This window comes from Azolla caroliniana, unplaced genomic scaffold (genome assembly GCF_043228905.1).
Source record: "Azolla caroliniana isolate FFs.n. ecotype wild unplaced genomic scaffold, voAzoCaro1.0.p SCAF_6, whole genome shotgun sequence".
NCBI classification, from domain to species: Eukaryota; Viridiplantae; Streptophyta; class Polypodiopsida; order Salviniales; family Salviniaceae; genus Azolla; species Azolla caroliniana.
The window spans coordinates 828,904-845,000 of NW_028230441.1; the positions used below are offsets into that span (position 1 = coordinate 828,904).

Sequence of the window (16,097 nt, forward strand, 5' to 3'; positions counted from 1 at the left end):
CATATATGTCATCATTGGAGGTGAAAGTCTAGTCGACATCAACAAATTGAAGTCCCTCCTCTCTAGCAAATTCGAGATGACGGACATAAAGGAGCTCCATTACTTCCTTGGCATCTCGAGGTAATTCGGACTCCAACCAGCATTATGATCTCTCAACGACACTACAACCTTAACTTGTTATACAAGTTCGGAATGACTGAGTGTAAACCAGTGACAACCCCTCTCAATCGAAATCTCAAACTTGATGCCGACTCCGGCACAAAAGAGTGCGAGCCGAATCAGTATCGACAATTGATCAGGAGCCTCATCTATCTCACGATCACTCGACCTGACCTTACCTACCCGGTCGGTCTCCTCAGCCAATTCATGCAAAAACCACGAGACATTCACTTGGATTATGATACGTGAGCGGCACAATGGATTGTGGTATTCTCTACGAATTGGCCACACCAATTTGACTCAAAGGGTACACAGATGCCGACTGGGCTGGCTATAGAGCCGATCGACGATTGACCTCCGGATTTGTTTTCTCCCTCGACAGCCGAATGTTGCATTTTCAAACATGGAGGCCAAATACAAGGGTGCAGTCGTGGCTGCATGTGAAGCCATATGGCTCAAGAGGATTTTGAAGGATATGGGCGTTCCCGTCACGGATCTGACTCCCCTTTACTACGACAACATGAGCAGTTACATTCATCTAGCTCAGAACCATGTGTTCCACACACACACAAAGCATATCGAAGTGCATTATCACTTCATCCGAGAGCACGTTCAAGCAGGAGATGTCGACCTTCACCACATTAGCACGTTGTCGCGTTGTTACACGCTTGCGTGTAGAAGGGGCGGGACCACAGGGGTCTCGGATGAGGGAGAAAAGGGATGCCAAGAAAACCGACACCGAACACAACTCAGATGCAACCGAACACGAGAGAGAGAGAGAGAGAGAGAGAGAGAGAGAGAGACAAAGGAGAGGGAGAGCGTGCGCGTGACACCGACTCTTATGCACAAGAAGCAAAAGGGGTGGTGTCAGGATAAGTACTAAGACATAGAAGGAATTAGTACTATTAGTAGGTGAAGAACTCTCGAGAGAAGGAAAGAGTGAGTGAGAGGGAGGGAGAGAGAGAGAGAGAGAGAGAGAGAGAGAGAGAGAGAGAGAGTGGTGATAAGAAAAGATATATATTATGTGAAAAGAATGTACAGTAGTAGCTAGGAGGCTTAAGACTGGCGCATTAGTGAGGCCGAACGGCATGACTGTATACTCGAAGTGCCCATATCTGGTGTGAAACGCAGTCTTTCATTCATCTCCTGGTCGAATCCGTATGAGCTTATAGGCTCCCCTGTAAGTCGATCTTCGTGAAGAACCTGGCACCATTGATCCGTTCTAAAAGACTTGAGATAAGGGGAAGTGCATACCTTTTTCTAATTGTCACCTTATTCAAGCCACGGTAATCTACAACGAGACGAACTGATCCATCCTTTTTCTTGACGAAGAAAATGGGTGCGCCGGCTGGAGATTTCAAATGCCGAATGAAACCATTTTCCAAATTCTCCTCTATATAAGCTCACAGGACTTCTAGCTCGGTTGGTGACAAATTGTAGATCGGTCCCCATGGTGGCTCTTTCCCCGGTTGTAAATCGATGGGGCAATCATACAGTCGATGGTGAGGAAGCGTATTGGCTTGTACTTTATCGAACACATCGGCATAATGATGATACTTCTTTGGAAGTTGAACGGTGGACTCCTCTTTAATGGTGTCTGAGGGCTTTACTAATATTGCGAAGAGAAACATTTCTCCCTTGCGTCCTTCTTCCCGCAACTGATGTAGCGAAATGGTTGCAATCTCATGAGTAGACCCTCGGGCTTTTCGATACCGGATTTCTCTTGTTCTCCAATCTATGTCTGGGTTATGCAATTCGAACCATGGTAATCCTAAAACAATGGGGTGTTCTAGGATGCTAATTATATTAAATGATACTACACATGCTAGATTATCTAGGACAATATTAACGGGCTCTGACTTTTCTATGATATTTCCAGAAGCAATGGGATGACCATCAATGACTACTACAGAGGCACTTCGTCTCGTTATAGATTATCGTGGCTTGAAGAAGGTGACAATCAGAAATAGGTATGCACTTCCCCTTATCTCAAGTCTTTTAGAACAGATCAATGGTGCCAGGTTCTTCACGAAGATCGACTTATGGGGAGGGGAGCCTATAACCTCGTACGGATCCAACCAGGAGATGAATGGAAGACCGCGTTTCGCACCAGATATGGGTGCTTTGAGTATACAGTCATGCCGTTCAGCCTCACTAATGCGCCAATCTTAAGCCTCCTAGCTACTACTGTACATTCTCTTCACATAATATATATCTTTTCTTATCATCACTCTCTCTCTCTCTCCCTCCCTCTCACTCACTCTTTCCTTCTCTTGAGAGTTCTTCACCTCTCTTAGTACTAAAATTTCTTTTAGTACTAATTCCTTCTCTGTCTTAGTACTATTCCTGACAGTTTGAACCGATTTGGTTCGAAATAATGCCTTGTGCCTCCTTTTATAGTGTTCTGAGGAATACTCCTGAAGTTTCTAGAATGTTCCAAAGAAATCTGAAATATACATCAACTTTCTATAGTAAAACATATATGAAAATAATATTCTATATATTACAATGAATGGTCTAATGGTTAAGAGCTCGACCCATGTAGCATAAGGTCATGGGTTCGAGTCTTGCCATATCATGACAGGTGGAAACACCCGACACTACTAGAGACACAGATGTGCATAACCAAACATATATATATATATATATTACAATGGAAGAGATACAACCCCGACTTCGAGCCGAACCAAGGTAAGTTACAATAGAGACTGTCGTCGATCGGGGAGCTCACGGGCTTGTCGCACCGAGCGGGGTCTTGCATAGGAGACCCTAACCCTAAACAAACACGAACTCTCAACCCTCACAACGAGGAAGAAGAAGAAGAAACTAACCCTAAATCTAACGGTATACCCTCTAACACAATATGGGTAACCCCTTCACAAAGGGCGCTCCCTTCTTTTTATAGAACAAGGAGAGGGATGTGTAACAATGTGAGATAAATCCCTTATTACATGGGATTCTCTGTCCCGACTTAACTCCTATTATTCACACGTTTTTACAAGGGTAAGTGCACATGGTGCACTCCGCTGATTCTTCCGATATTCCCCGATTTCTCACTATGGTTCAAAATTTTCACGACAACGCATCTTCAAACAACTAACATCTTCACCAAAGTCTTAAGAGCTGACAAGCTTCGGCAATTCATGTCAGACCTTGGATTGACGATCCTTGACTTGCCAAGCTTGAGGGGGAGTATAAGAGAGAACCAAATACCATTTGAATTGGGTACCAACCGAAGCGGACACCGGATATCGTTCGAACCGGATACTAGCCGAAGCGAACATCAACCAAAAGGAACCGACCCAAGTTGAGCTTGAGGGGGTGTGTTGAGAATCAAGCTCAACCTAGCATTGTGTGTGAACACATCCTTTGAGAATCTATAAGCACTCAAAGGTCAAAAGTCACACAACTACTCTCTACACATTAACTATGTGCAATAGAATCATATTTTATGACACATAACTAATGAGTCTTCACATTCCCCAAGAGAGAGTGGTTGTTGTAGTGGCGTTAATGAAGAGAGAGGGTGACCTTATATAAAGCACTTGACACATATCCTCCTACTTCATAAGGTGTTGGTTGTCCTCCCTTGTAATGCTACATTTGTAATTGATATTCTCCTTGTTAATATACAATATTATCTTCTTCTTGAGTACTTTATATTTCTCTCTTATCCAGGGCCTGAATTTGACGGGTTAGTATAAAAAAAAATTGACGAGCATTTTTTAAAGATGTATGTCATATGACACAAGAGTGCAAAAACTAACATGTCATTTGACATACAAATTTTAATAATGAAAGTTCTATATGATGCTTCATTGTTATACATTTCATTACTATAGAAAATGCACAAATAAACATAACTACCTCACAAAGATAATGATATACAAAATAAGTATGAAAAAAAGGTTAGTAAAAATTTAGTTTTTAACTTAAAATTTAAAACATTAAAATCAAACCTAGAGTTATACACTCTTAAAGTATGTATTTAATAAAGGTTATTGTTTAAAATTTCAATCAAATTTCCAACTAATATTATTAGTAAAGAAATTAAGAATAAATATTTGAGAATATATACCATTATTATATGATAATGATATTATTTTAAGCGTGTTATAAAAAAAATTTATATAGTATTAATATATTATAATACACACACTTCATATCTATAATAAGTGACATATGTAAATGTATATAATATATATGACATGGAAAATGGAATTTTAACATGTCATTTGACATGTATAATTTGTAGGGGCCTTTTGCATGAAAAATGGATATTTAAACTTTATATGTCACTTGACGGGCATTTTTATTATGTGTATGTTTTTGACAGGCAAAATGGCCTCCGACGGGCATGACACCCGTCAAATTCCTACCTTGCTCTTATCTATCTTGTGTTTTCTCTTCTCTCCTCTCTTTCCTCCCACGCATACACATAACACACATCTCTTCCGCTACACAAAATTATACCCGATTCTTTACAGATGTAAACATGAAAATTTCTCTCCAATGGATCAAAGTATCCTTCACTTACGACCTCAACAATGGGTTTTTTCTCAATATGTTCAAAATGGTTCAAATGACGAGATGGAGATATTGTTCCAATTTGTGCGTTGTCGGGGACTACAACACGATTGGAATATGTGCAATGCTTTCATTTTTTATAGCAAACATGGGGGGACAAGTTATATGAAGAAGTTGAAAGGTATTCTTATGTGGAATTTCTAGATGTTATAACATGTGGGGATCATTTCCTCAAATGCATATTCAGGTTTAATGGCATTACAAGATGTCTCTCTCCCTACATAGGATAGATAGGTAGAGGAGAATAAGAAGTGTCATAATTGTGGATTTTACATACAATTAATATAATTGTGTGCTTTTACCGAGAGAGAGAGAGAAAGAGAAAGACGGTAGTCAATTGAGCCATATTTGAGATGGTTGTATCCATAGAATGAACCATTCGTATCATACGTGCATTCGCATTCGCGAATGATTCAATTATACGTGTATGGTAAATCATCTTAACGTTAGATTGGATACATAAGAATGGTATTGATTGAATCACATGTAATAGGTTTCAATACTTTAGAAATTATTAAAGTACTAAACATTAGAAAGAGAGAGAAAGAGGGGGACAGAGCAAGAGAGTGGCAAGTGTTATGAGCTAAAGCTTCAACTTCTATGGCAGTATTCCCAAGACCATTCACTTCCTTCTCTTCGTCGTCCTCAGATTCTTCATATTTTTCTGATCATCGCCATCATCATGATGACTCTGATTCTGATTTTGTTTTTGAGGATCACCATGGTCCATGACTATCATTCATATGATTATGAGGATCACCATGACTATGATTCATCTGATTCTCGTCGACATGGTGGATCAAGCTTCTGTTCTTCTTGCTCATCATCACGGTGTTCTTGAGATTAATGTTGGCTCTGAGCATGTCCCTAGCTCTAAGGATCTCCTCCCTCATCCTCTCCACGATCATGAGCCACACCTAGTACCCAGAGCTCCCCATTGCTCCCCATGAATTATACTGAGGAGGCTGAGATGTAGCAGAAACCATGGACCATTGCATCCATGGCCTGGCGGCAGAGTCATTGTAAAGAAGAATGCCATAACCATACCCGAAGACACAACAGAATCGTTGGAGAAATCATGGTCACCAAGATATGGCGGATGAGTGGCGTTCTGATCATGAGTAGTAGAAGAAGATTCATAAGGAGGAGGAGAGAGAGAGAGAGATAGATAGATAGATTATATTATCGTCTTCGGAGATCAAATATGACCTATGAGACCAAAAATATTACATTTCACGTGATACGTGTGAAAGTGAGTAGTGACTCTCGATGTTCAAGAACTTTACCAATGAATGTTGCAATCGAGAGTGCACATTGTGGTTGTGAGAGGAATTCATGCAAAGATTGGGCTCGATCGAAGAGATGTGGAAAGCATGGTCGAATATGATCAAAGGCAGAGCATTGTATCAAAGTGTGATACTCAGACTCGCGAACTTGTTTAGGGCAAAGTGTGCATAGCCGACCACTCTCATCACTTGTACCCCAACGCCCTGTTTCACATCGCAATGCATGTGAGCTAAGTCGCATGGAAGCAATGGTTCGAATGGCAGATAACGATATGGGCTCTAACGATGTGTACGATTTCCCCGTTCCGCAAAGAATATGGTTTTGTAGTTAGGTGCAACATGTGTAGTATAATGTGTGAAGCGTGAGCCTCCACATTTGTCCCATGTCATGATACATTGGCGTTGCAAAAATGCCTCATTTACAGAGGAATCTAATGATGCATCATGAAGCAAGTGTCTCGCATCCCATCTACCAAACCATTTTTCTATATCTTGCATCCAACCGGAACACAAAATTTTGCTTTTATGCGTCTTTTGGATCTTTTTGCTTGCTTCCCACGCAATTCTAGGAAGTCGATGTGAGGGACTTTTTTGAACCTTAAGCATGTATTCAACAACCCTTTCCATGGCCATGATCTCAATGGGAAGCGATCCCGTCTCAAGGAGGAGGAGGGTGTAGGGCGTTTGTTTCTTAACTTGTAGAAACTTGGTAAGAAAATGCTTTTGGACATTTTCAAACTCTTTCCACATAGACTTAGGGATGCTACCGCCCCATACTTCCACCCCATAGAGAAGAACTGGTGTCACCAAAGTGTCAAAAAGATATTTCTTGAGGACCCAACACTTAATATCTCCAAGATTGCATGTGTTCTCAAATGCATAGTATGCTCGTTTGCCCGCCTCTAAGCGGCGTGTAGCACATTCATTCCATCTATGATTTGAAGGAACTTCAAGGCCAAGATATTTGAAGCTTTCCACACATTCAAGTGGCTCATTGTTGTACATAATGCATGGTTTATCTCTTTTTTGGCTCTTCACAAGCATAATCTTTGTTTTAGAGCTATTGACACTTAATTTAGTATGCATGCAAAATTTTTCCAATGCCTTCATAAGCTTTTGTGCATCTCCTAAAGTATTTGCAAAAAGCACTACGTCATCTGCATATAGCAAAAGCATAATCACAACATTCCCAATGGCAACTTCTTCAACACATTCTTCCTTTGCAAACTTGGTAACCATTTCTTCCAATTCATCAATGCATAGACCAAATAGTGTTGGTGAGAGTGGGCATCCTTGCTTAACACCAATAGTGCTTTTGAAAAAATCTGAAAGTTTATCTTTCATGCGCACACAACATATAACCTTCTCATAAATTCGGGAAATTGCAAGCATATATTCACTTGGCACCTCAAGTTCTTCCATTCGCCTCCAAAGATGCTCACGAGGTACCATATCAAAAGCTTTCTTGAAGTCTACAAAGCAACAATATAAACCTTTACCTCTAAGGCGACTTTCCTCCATTAATACTCGGAGGGTGATAAGGTGATCAATGGTGCTATGGTGTTTCCGAAAGCCGGCTTGTCCATAAGCTCTCTTACCACTTTTTTCAGCCCATACACTTATCTTTGATTCCATTATACATCCAAATAGTTTTGCCATTAATGAGCCAACCATGATGGTTTGATAGTTGTTTACATTATTTATATCTCCACCTTTATGTAAAGGTTTGATCCAATTTGTAGTCCAATCGTACGGCATACCATGTTGCAGTGCATCATTAAACATATCGCTTATCCATATATGTGCTTCCTTTCCCGTCCATTTGAGCATTTCAGCCTTTATACATTGAAGATCGCTTGCCTTTTGAGAGGCCAATTTCTTAAGTCCTATGCATATATCTTCAATTGTAAAGAAGGAAGGCATATGTGAAAGAGAACCATAACACATCATCTTTCCGGCAAGAGATAACTCATATAAATTCTTACAATGCATAGACAAGTCGTGAAGAGTTAAGTCACCATAACTCTCAACACGTTTTCCCTTTAGATTTCCCCTTTCCACTTTAAGAGAGAGAGAGAGAGAGAGAGAGAGAGAGAGAGAGAGAGAGAAGTAAAAAAAAGTATAAAAAAAGTATAAAAAGTATAAAAAAGTATAAAAAAAAGGAACACGTATTTTTCCGCTTTCCAACGTGTTCGTTTCCAAACGTATTCAAAGGTTTGAATGCTACCACGAACACGAATATTACGTTCTATGGTTGTATCAATTACTCAAACAAAGCATGTATTGTCATTAATTCAATACATTGATGTCGCATGCACTTTAGGAGAGAATGATATATGGCATAACAAAGATGCATGAAAGTAAAGGTGCCTTATAGCTCATTATTGGATAAACTCACTAGGACAAAGAGTATAGAGAAAGCTTCAAATTACTAAATTAATAAGGTTGTTTTGTGGAGCTTAGAAGGTCATGTGTCCAAATCCTATATAGCATGAGAGAGGAAGGATTTAAACCTAGGGCCTTGTTTTCATATATTGATCACCTCCCATTGCTTAAGAATGCAAAATGAAAGAGAGATGAGTTAACACATCTATAAAAATATCTATTAAATTTATAAGTTAACTTTATCAATGATGCATTATAAAATTAAAATTTGAATCACAACAATTGATTTAAGTTTCAATTTTAAAACAGAAGAAAAAGGTTAGAGCTCGACACTTCCAAGACAAAGCAAAAACCGAAACCGAACAATTCATTGTTGCAGAGAGAGAGATTACTGATCCCTGAAGGGTAGTAATTGTTGTGTCTCGTCTTTATTATGCAAGGGATAGGTGCCGAGAAGAATCATGGTGGGAGGAAGGCGAAGCCAGGTGGATCTCTGAGGTCTATGCCAAGAGTAGTGGTGAATGTGTTGGTTGGGTTGTAGGGCCTTATGAGCGGACACACTGAAGAAGCCAGGTGGATCCCTGAGGTCTATGCCAAGAGTAGTGGTGAATGTGTTGGTTGTTGGGTTGTAGCCTGTAGGGCCTCATGAGCACGCACACACACACACACACTAGATCCATCTACTTATGTATATAGTATGTACTAAGTTACTACTAGTAAACTTAACACATGTATGTATGTATGTATGTATGTATGTATGTATGTATGTATGTACATTGTAAATAGTAAATAACATGGACATATGTTAATGTAATAGGATGAGAATGAAGGAATGAATGAATGAATGAATGGGAGTGAGTGATTGATGATGATAATGATGATGGAGGAGCAGGAACAGGAACAGGAACAGGAACAGGGGAAGAGCTTCTCCTCCTTCTGCTCCTCCTCCTCCTCCTCCTCCTTCCTCCTCCTCCTCCTTCGCTACCGACGCCCCTCCTCCTCCGCTCTGCTCCTCTTCTCTCTCGCCTTCTCCACTCTCCTCCTCTCTGCCCTCTTCCTCTCTTCCTTCTCCTCTTCATCCCCTCTTATTACTCCATGGCTATCCTCCCTCTCCACCAATTCCACAACCTCCGACGATTACTACTCCACCACCGACTTTCAAACTATCACCAATGCACGCCAAGGACCTGGAAACGACGAAGTAGTAGAAGAAGCAAAAGAAGATACAGAAGAAGATGATGATGATGATGACCAGGTAATAGCAGTAAAAGAAAAAGAAGAAGAAGACGACGATAAAGGAATTCCTCACGCGGATGCTCCCTCCCCTGCCATGCCATGGATCCTTAACAATAACCCCGAATTTAGCTCCCGATATGGCGTATCTCCCTCTCCCTCAATTCAAGCGATTGAGCAACAAGCTTCCATTGATTCTTCTTCTTCCTCCTCCTCTTCTTCTACTCTTTCGGACACTAATAGATCTAGTTCTATTTTCAGTAAGAAGTGTGACATTTCTGTGGGGAGATGGGTTAAAGATGGGGAGAATTATCCTCTCTATCCACCGGATTCTTGCCCTTTTGTAGATGAAGCTTTCGACTGTCAACGGAACGGAAGGCCAGATGCGGAGTATCTGAAGTGGAGATGGGAACCTAAAGATTGCCACATTCCCAGGTAAGTCTACACTTCCAGATCTATGTCTATTATGTGTTATGTGTCTATTAACCCTAAACGACAATGTACCTTCACAAGTACGAATGTGTATGTGTACATTTATTTATGTATACATATGTGATGTGTATGTAAGCGTTTATGCATGTGATGTGTGTGACTGCTCTATGTATGTATGTATGCATACGTACATTTCTATGCATATAACATAGTTATCTGTCCTTTTCTAAAAGGTTTATGTACGCACGCATAATCTCCATTGGCTGGACACACACACACACACAATTGCATGTAGGTGGGTCCAAACCCTATAATTGGCTGCTGACTAAGCTTATAACACCTCACTTAGGAGACAATGTGGACCGATCAATTGGCACAACATATAACCTTAATCAGGAGTCATAAGAATGACTTGTTAATAGTTATACTTGTTTTTTCTCATGCTTATACATGGTTATCGACAAAGCTCTGGATCATATATGTGTGTGTTTGTTTTCTGAGTGGTATTAGGTTTGATGCCCGGAATATGTTGGAGAAGCTGAGGGGAAAACGCCTCGTTTTCGCTGGAGATTCTCTAATGAGGAACCAATGGGAATCCATGCTTTGCCTTTTACGAGAGGGCCTATTGAACAAAAGCCAAGTTCTTGAGACCTCAGGAAATCGCATCACCAAAGGAAAGGGTGAATATGCATTCAAGTTTCTTGTATGTTACTTCAAGACCTCTTGCCGTGTGTCATAGATTTTATTCCCAAATTCAGCAAAATCAACATGAAGTGTTGTAATGGATGGCTGTGGGTGCAGGATTATAATCTGAGAGTAGAATTTTATCGATCTCATTTCCTCATGGCAGAAGGAAAGAGAAGAACTATTACTGGGAAACAAAAGCTCACATTAAGGCTTGATACGATCGCCAAGTCGGCAAAAAAGTGGCGTGGGGCGGATGTTCTTGTCTTCACAACCGGCCATTGGTGGAATCACGGAAAGACAGCCAAAGGGTGATATTCTATTCATTGAACATGCTAACTCCTTTTTCTTCGGATTTATATCGAATGATTGGATCTTTCGTTAAGGGCTTCATCAAACATACCTATTCAAATTCAAATTTTAACTAATACATTCTAATTGCTACTTTGTTTTCATGACTTTACATGGAATTTGATCTTTGATTAACACATTCTATACAATGCCATCAAATTTGCTACCTTTGTTTTTACGGTTTTATATTGAATGTGCCTGCTTATTGGGTTGGCCTTTGGTATTACAGTTTTATTTCGAATAGTGCACTTATGGGCATTTGATTCTTTTGGTGTTCCTGAAGGAAAAACTATTTTCAGGAAGGGGATACTGTGTATTCAAGCTTACCAGTGATGGTGGCATTTAGGAAAGCTGTGACAACTTGGGCTTCATGGGTAGATAAGAACATTGATCCGAAGCGCACCAAGGTTTTCTTTTGTGGCTATTCGCCTTCGCATTTCAGGTGAAATTGTATGCAGACATGAAGTGTTTTTCTTTCCCGATTATGCTGCATGATGTTTATAACTCTCCTCAATTGTTTGTTAGATTTCATCACACATGGTTTGGAGAAAGCCTAGTTTGAGAAGTTAATGTAGTTTCTAAATAATCACTAGATTTTGGAAATAAGAGGCTAATGCACCACATCGTGCTTTGTGGGTAATGTCTTGTTTCTAAATAATAACTAGAATTGGGAATTAAAAGGCTAATGCACCACATCGTGTTTTGCATGTAATGTCTTGTTTCTAAACCATCACTAGGTTTGGGAAATAAGAGGCTAATGCACCACTCTAGAATTGTCAAACTAAGAGGCTATTATTTATACCCTATACGAGGATTAAATTTTATATTATGGAATGGTGGTTGATTTGTGCAGTGGAGGACAATGGAACTCTGGTGGCCATTGCCACAATGAGAAGGACCTCATTTTCAACGAGTCTTACATCCCGAGCTATCCAGAGAAGATGTACATAATCGAAGATATCATTAACCACATGAAGAATCCAGTTGGGATTCTAAATATTACTAGATTCTCTGGATACAGGAAAGATGCGCATCCATCGATTTTTGGTCAAGATGGTCGTAGTGCAGGGCCTCGACGTGAGGATTGTAGTCATTGGTGTCTACCAGGGCTTCCTGACATTTGGAATGAAGCTTTGCATGCCTTGTTATAATAATCGACTAACCATATTCTTGCAATATTGTCATTCTGCAAGTTATATATTGTGTGTGACGGGTCAAAGTCACGTTATAATGCATACGAAAGCCAGCGCTTATGAAACATGTTGGGCACAAGTGTGGAAGATAACTGGGACACTAAATTTTACATCTAAAATACTCATGCTGAATGAAGCTTTAGTTTGTCGTGATGACACTACCACTACATTGAATCTGAAACTCTTGAAACCCGAAACCCAAGATTTCTATGGTAGTATAGAGTATACACAAAGTGTAGACCATTCTGATTGGGATGACCTCAAACTACATGGGTTCTGAAAGTTCTTATTGTGGTTTGCGTTGGGTCTTGCCCGAAAGGTTATATATCACAATAGGTTACATGCAAACTAAAGCAAAATTGATGAAATGAAGATAGTAAAATGACAACCAATCAAGTACAAGGTGCTGGAGATTTTGTGTGGTTCTAAGCATTCAATATTTTCTTCCCTATAGGTTTGATGCATTGAGGATTCACGGTGCTTGATGTCCTCTTCCTTATTCACATAAGATATGCCATGCAACTCATAAAGCAGTATTTGTACACTACCTTGTGAAAGCCAAACCATCCAAAATCGTCATGATTTGAAGTTTTTGGCTGAATGATTGAGACAACCTTGTAGCAGAGGATGACATTGTATAGCAAATATGCATCCAATTTCTTATGGTCTAAGAATCCTTGTCCTAACAAATCTCTTTCATATATGCAAGCTCATGCCTTACATGAGTCCCAAATAAGATGGAAAGGAAAATGGACAATTATATAAGGTTTGCACTAGATGAGTGGCTAAATTATAATCATGTGAAGAAGGATTCTGTTTGCTATATGCAAACATTGACATTCTCTTGTATCATAAAAATGCAACCGTTTTCTACAAGGAAAAAATCTTGGTATTTGTGTTTTTTGGTATAGAAGATTTCCTTGGGGCACATATTGTTGAAGCTTGGTGACGTAAGTGGTGGAAGTTTCTCATGCAATAAAATAGAGCTACACTCAAAATTAGTATTTGTACATGAGGATGTTTTCAACATGATCATTGAAATTTAATTTCCACTGTTGTGCAAGTCTATATGCTAGTCATTGACAAGAGCTTTACAACTATTAAATGTGAATGCTTTGACTTTTGTACATATATGTACATGTCAATATATACAGGTTCGTTAACCCTCGAAAACTTTGTTAATAGATTTAAGTGTCCTTGATCCCAATAAGCTTGTAATTTGTTACGATTTATGGAAGTATTGGATGAGTAACTCATTGGTTTATTATTAAAATTTACTTTAACTAATTCATTTCAAATGAACATGAATAAATTTACTTCCAAAACATTCAAGCTTCATTGTAATATGTCTTTCCCTTTGGGTGCAGAAAATCCATGAAACAAACCTGGATTAGGTTTGTGATGACGGTGATTGAATGAAATCGTGTGTTAAATAAAAAACCATAGTTTGCTCCATCATATAATGTGTTATGAAATAGTCATGAGTCATGACCCACACACAATCAATCAAATGCAGTTGTTAGGGACATACCAATGTGATAAATAGTGAGTGCGAAAATAAAGTATTGATGCAAATGGAATTCGATGTGATGGAAAAAGAAAAGCCATGGATAAAAATATACCTTAACTAATAAGAATCAAAATCTTGCACAACTTAATTATTAATTATGGCAATCTTATGAATTCGTATGAATCAATTAATACATTGCCATCGTTTGGGTTGGGGGGTTACAATTTTGAAAATGAAGTGTCACGAATAGGTTTAGAACAATCTTCTTGCATACAATCTCTACATTTCCATTCACTTGTAGCTCAAAATGTGGATGTGTTAATATGCATTCTAAAACACAAAATTTGACCCCCAAAGTATGTTTAATCACCAAAATCCTTTTTGAAAGGTCATCTACAATGATACATCTTTAATTTTACATCACAATGTTTTTATTTTCAGAAAAAGAACCACGATCAAAGCAGTTTATGACATTGATTTTCTTGTACCCGAATGCCCATTAATGCTTGTCCACGTGAAAGCCTGCTACCTACTAATATGTTTGTGCTAGACCATCCGAATATTATTATAGCATCTAAGCAAAACATGTATAATGGAAATGTTTGAAACGTTGGTTTTGAATGTGCGACACACTTTATAGCCTCCCCATTATTTACATGACAAATGAGCAACGATTGTTTCGCAACATTTACCAGTACCAAATTCTCATCGAGTTTGTTATGCTAAAGAACGAAAACTGAACCCCCACTAATGTTTACTTTTGGTATTAAAACTTCATCTTTTATTAAGTCAAGGTTAAGTAAAAAACAACATTTGTGCACATGAATCTTCGAGAAATTGCTGTGGGAGCAAAAATCCAGCTTCTTATAATGAAAATCTTTTTAATATCTAAATAACAAATCCACGCACAAGTATTATTACTTACATGACCTAAGTGTCGTTCAATCTTTTCGCCCATTATCTAACATATATGGAGCCACTTTATGTTGGAAGATACCCTTATCTCCTTAAACCAACATCATCATGGATAAAGACATGTCAGATGCCACCATTTCTTCTTATTTATACATCAACTTTACATATATGTGCAACACAAAATATACATAATGAAGTTATGGGAAATTGGGGATGAGGAATAGTGTGGTAAAAAGGTGGTTATAGTGAGTGGTTATCAATTTGAAGTAGAAGATTATTAGTAAAATCAGTTCATGTTAGACGTAAGCCATTTGTGCCTAGGAATTTATTATAAGTAGATGGAATTCCTCATGTACATGTTCTATTGTAATAATTTGGGTGGCCAAAACATAGCCTATCGATTGTGACTACTAACCTTCCCATTTATTTAAACTTGTTAAATTCTAACCGAGGATGTGCTCTTTGTTTTTGCACGCGACAAAAATTATTTCCTAACAACCCCAAAAGGAATAATTATTTGTTCAAAAGTAATAAAAGTTTAGGTTTTAAAACCCAAGTGGCAGGTTACACAAGTTAGGAATGAAATACGTTCATATTTTGACAAATCTAAACCATTGTGCATAGACAATTCTTCGTACATATGATGGATGCACCACTATATAAATGTACTCATCATTACTGACATGATCTACCTAATCACAATTCTTTATAGCTTTGTTTAAGGTATCAACATTAAGAACAAGTAGGTCACGTCCACTATGAAGCAGCCTTTGGCAAGGCAAATAATGTTTTTTTTTGCACATATGTAGAATTTGTTCATGCACAATTTTAGTTTCCACGACATCAACCTTTATCATCGGATGTTTCATTATGCCCATATGTTATGAAATGTTGTTGGATTAAGGGATAATGTTAATACAACAAGTTATAATGAAGATATATTATGCTATGCTAAAGGATGATGTGATACATTGCCCAACTGTGACTATATGATATTCATATGAAAATAACTGCTCAAATGGAAATGAAATTTGATACTAGCAAGCATCAATAATCAAGATGTTGTGTAGTGCAAGCTTACAATGACCACCATTGTTCCAAATGTTTTGCAAGTATTTTGCCAAATCCTAGGATGTCATGATAGTTGGATTAGATCCCCATTATACTAGTGAAATATGTTTAGGAGAGGACAATGTCTCTCGTAAACAATCATATTTGATTATTGACAATGGTATTTCTAAACAAGCATTAAGTTCCTAAGACGTCCATCTACCAATCTTTATTTGTGTTGTGTGAATTGTTATGGTAGTGACCAAATGTGTATGTTCTTCATAAAAATTCACGCCATCAAAATGCGGGATA

At 38.6% G+C, this 16,097-nt stretch overlaps 1 protein-coding gene across 1 annotated transcript; it reads left to right on the forward strand.

The window, feature by feature from the left end:
• Positions 1–9,384: 9,384 nt before the first annotated feature.
• Positions 9,385–12,470, forward strand: LOC147862411 (protein trichome birefringence-like 5). Its single transcript, XM_087321442.1, has 5 exons — positions 9,385–10,085; positions 10,593–10,785; positions 10,884–11,077; positions 11,401–11,559; positions 11,971–12,470. The coding sequence occupies exons 1-5, from the start codon at positions 9,748–9,750 to the stop codon at positions 12,266–12,268; spliced, it is 1,182 nt and encodes a 393-aa protein (XP_087177568.1). The 5' UTR covers positions 9,385–9,747; the 3' UTR covers positions 12,269–12,470.
• The last annotated feature ends 3,627 nt before the right edge of the window (positions 12,471–16,097 follow it).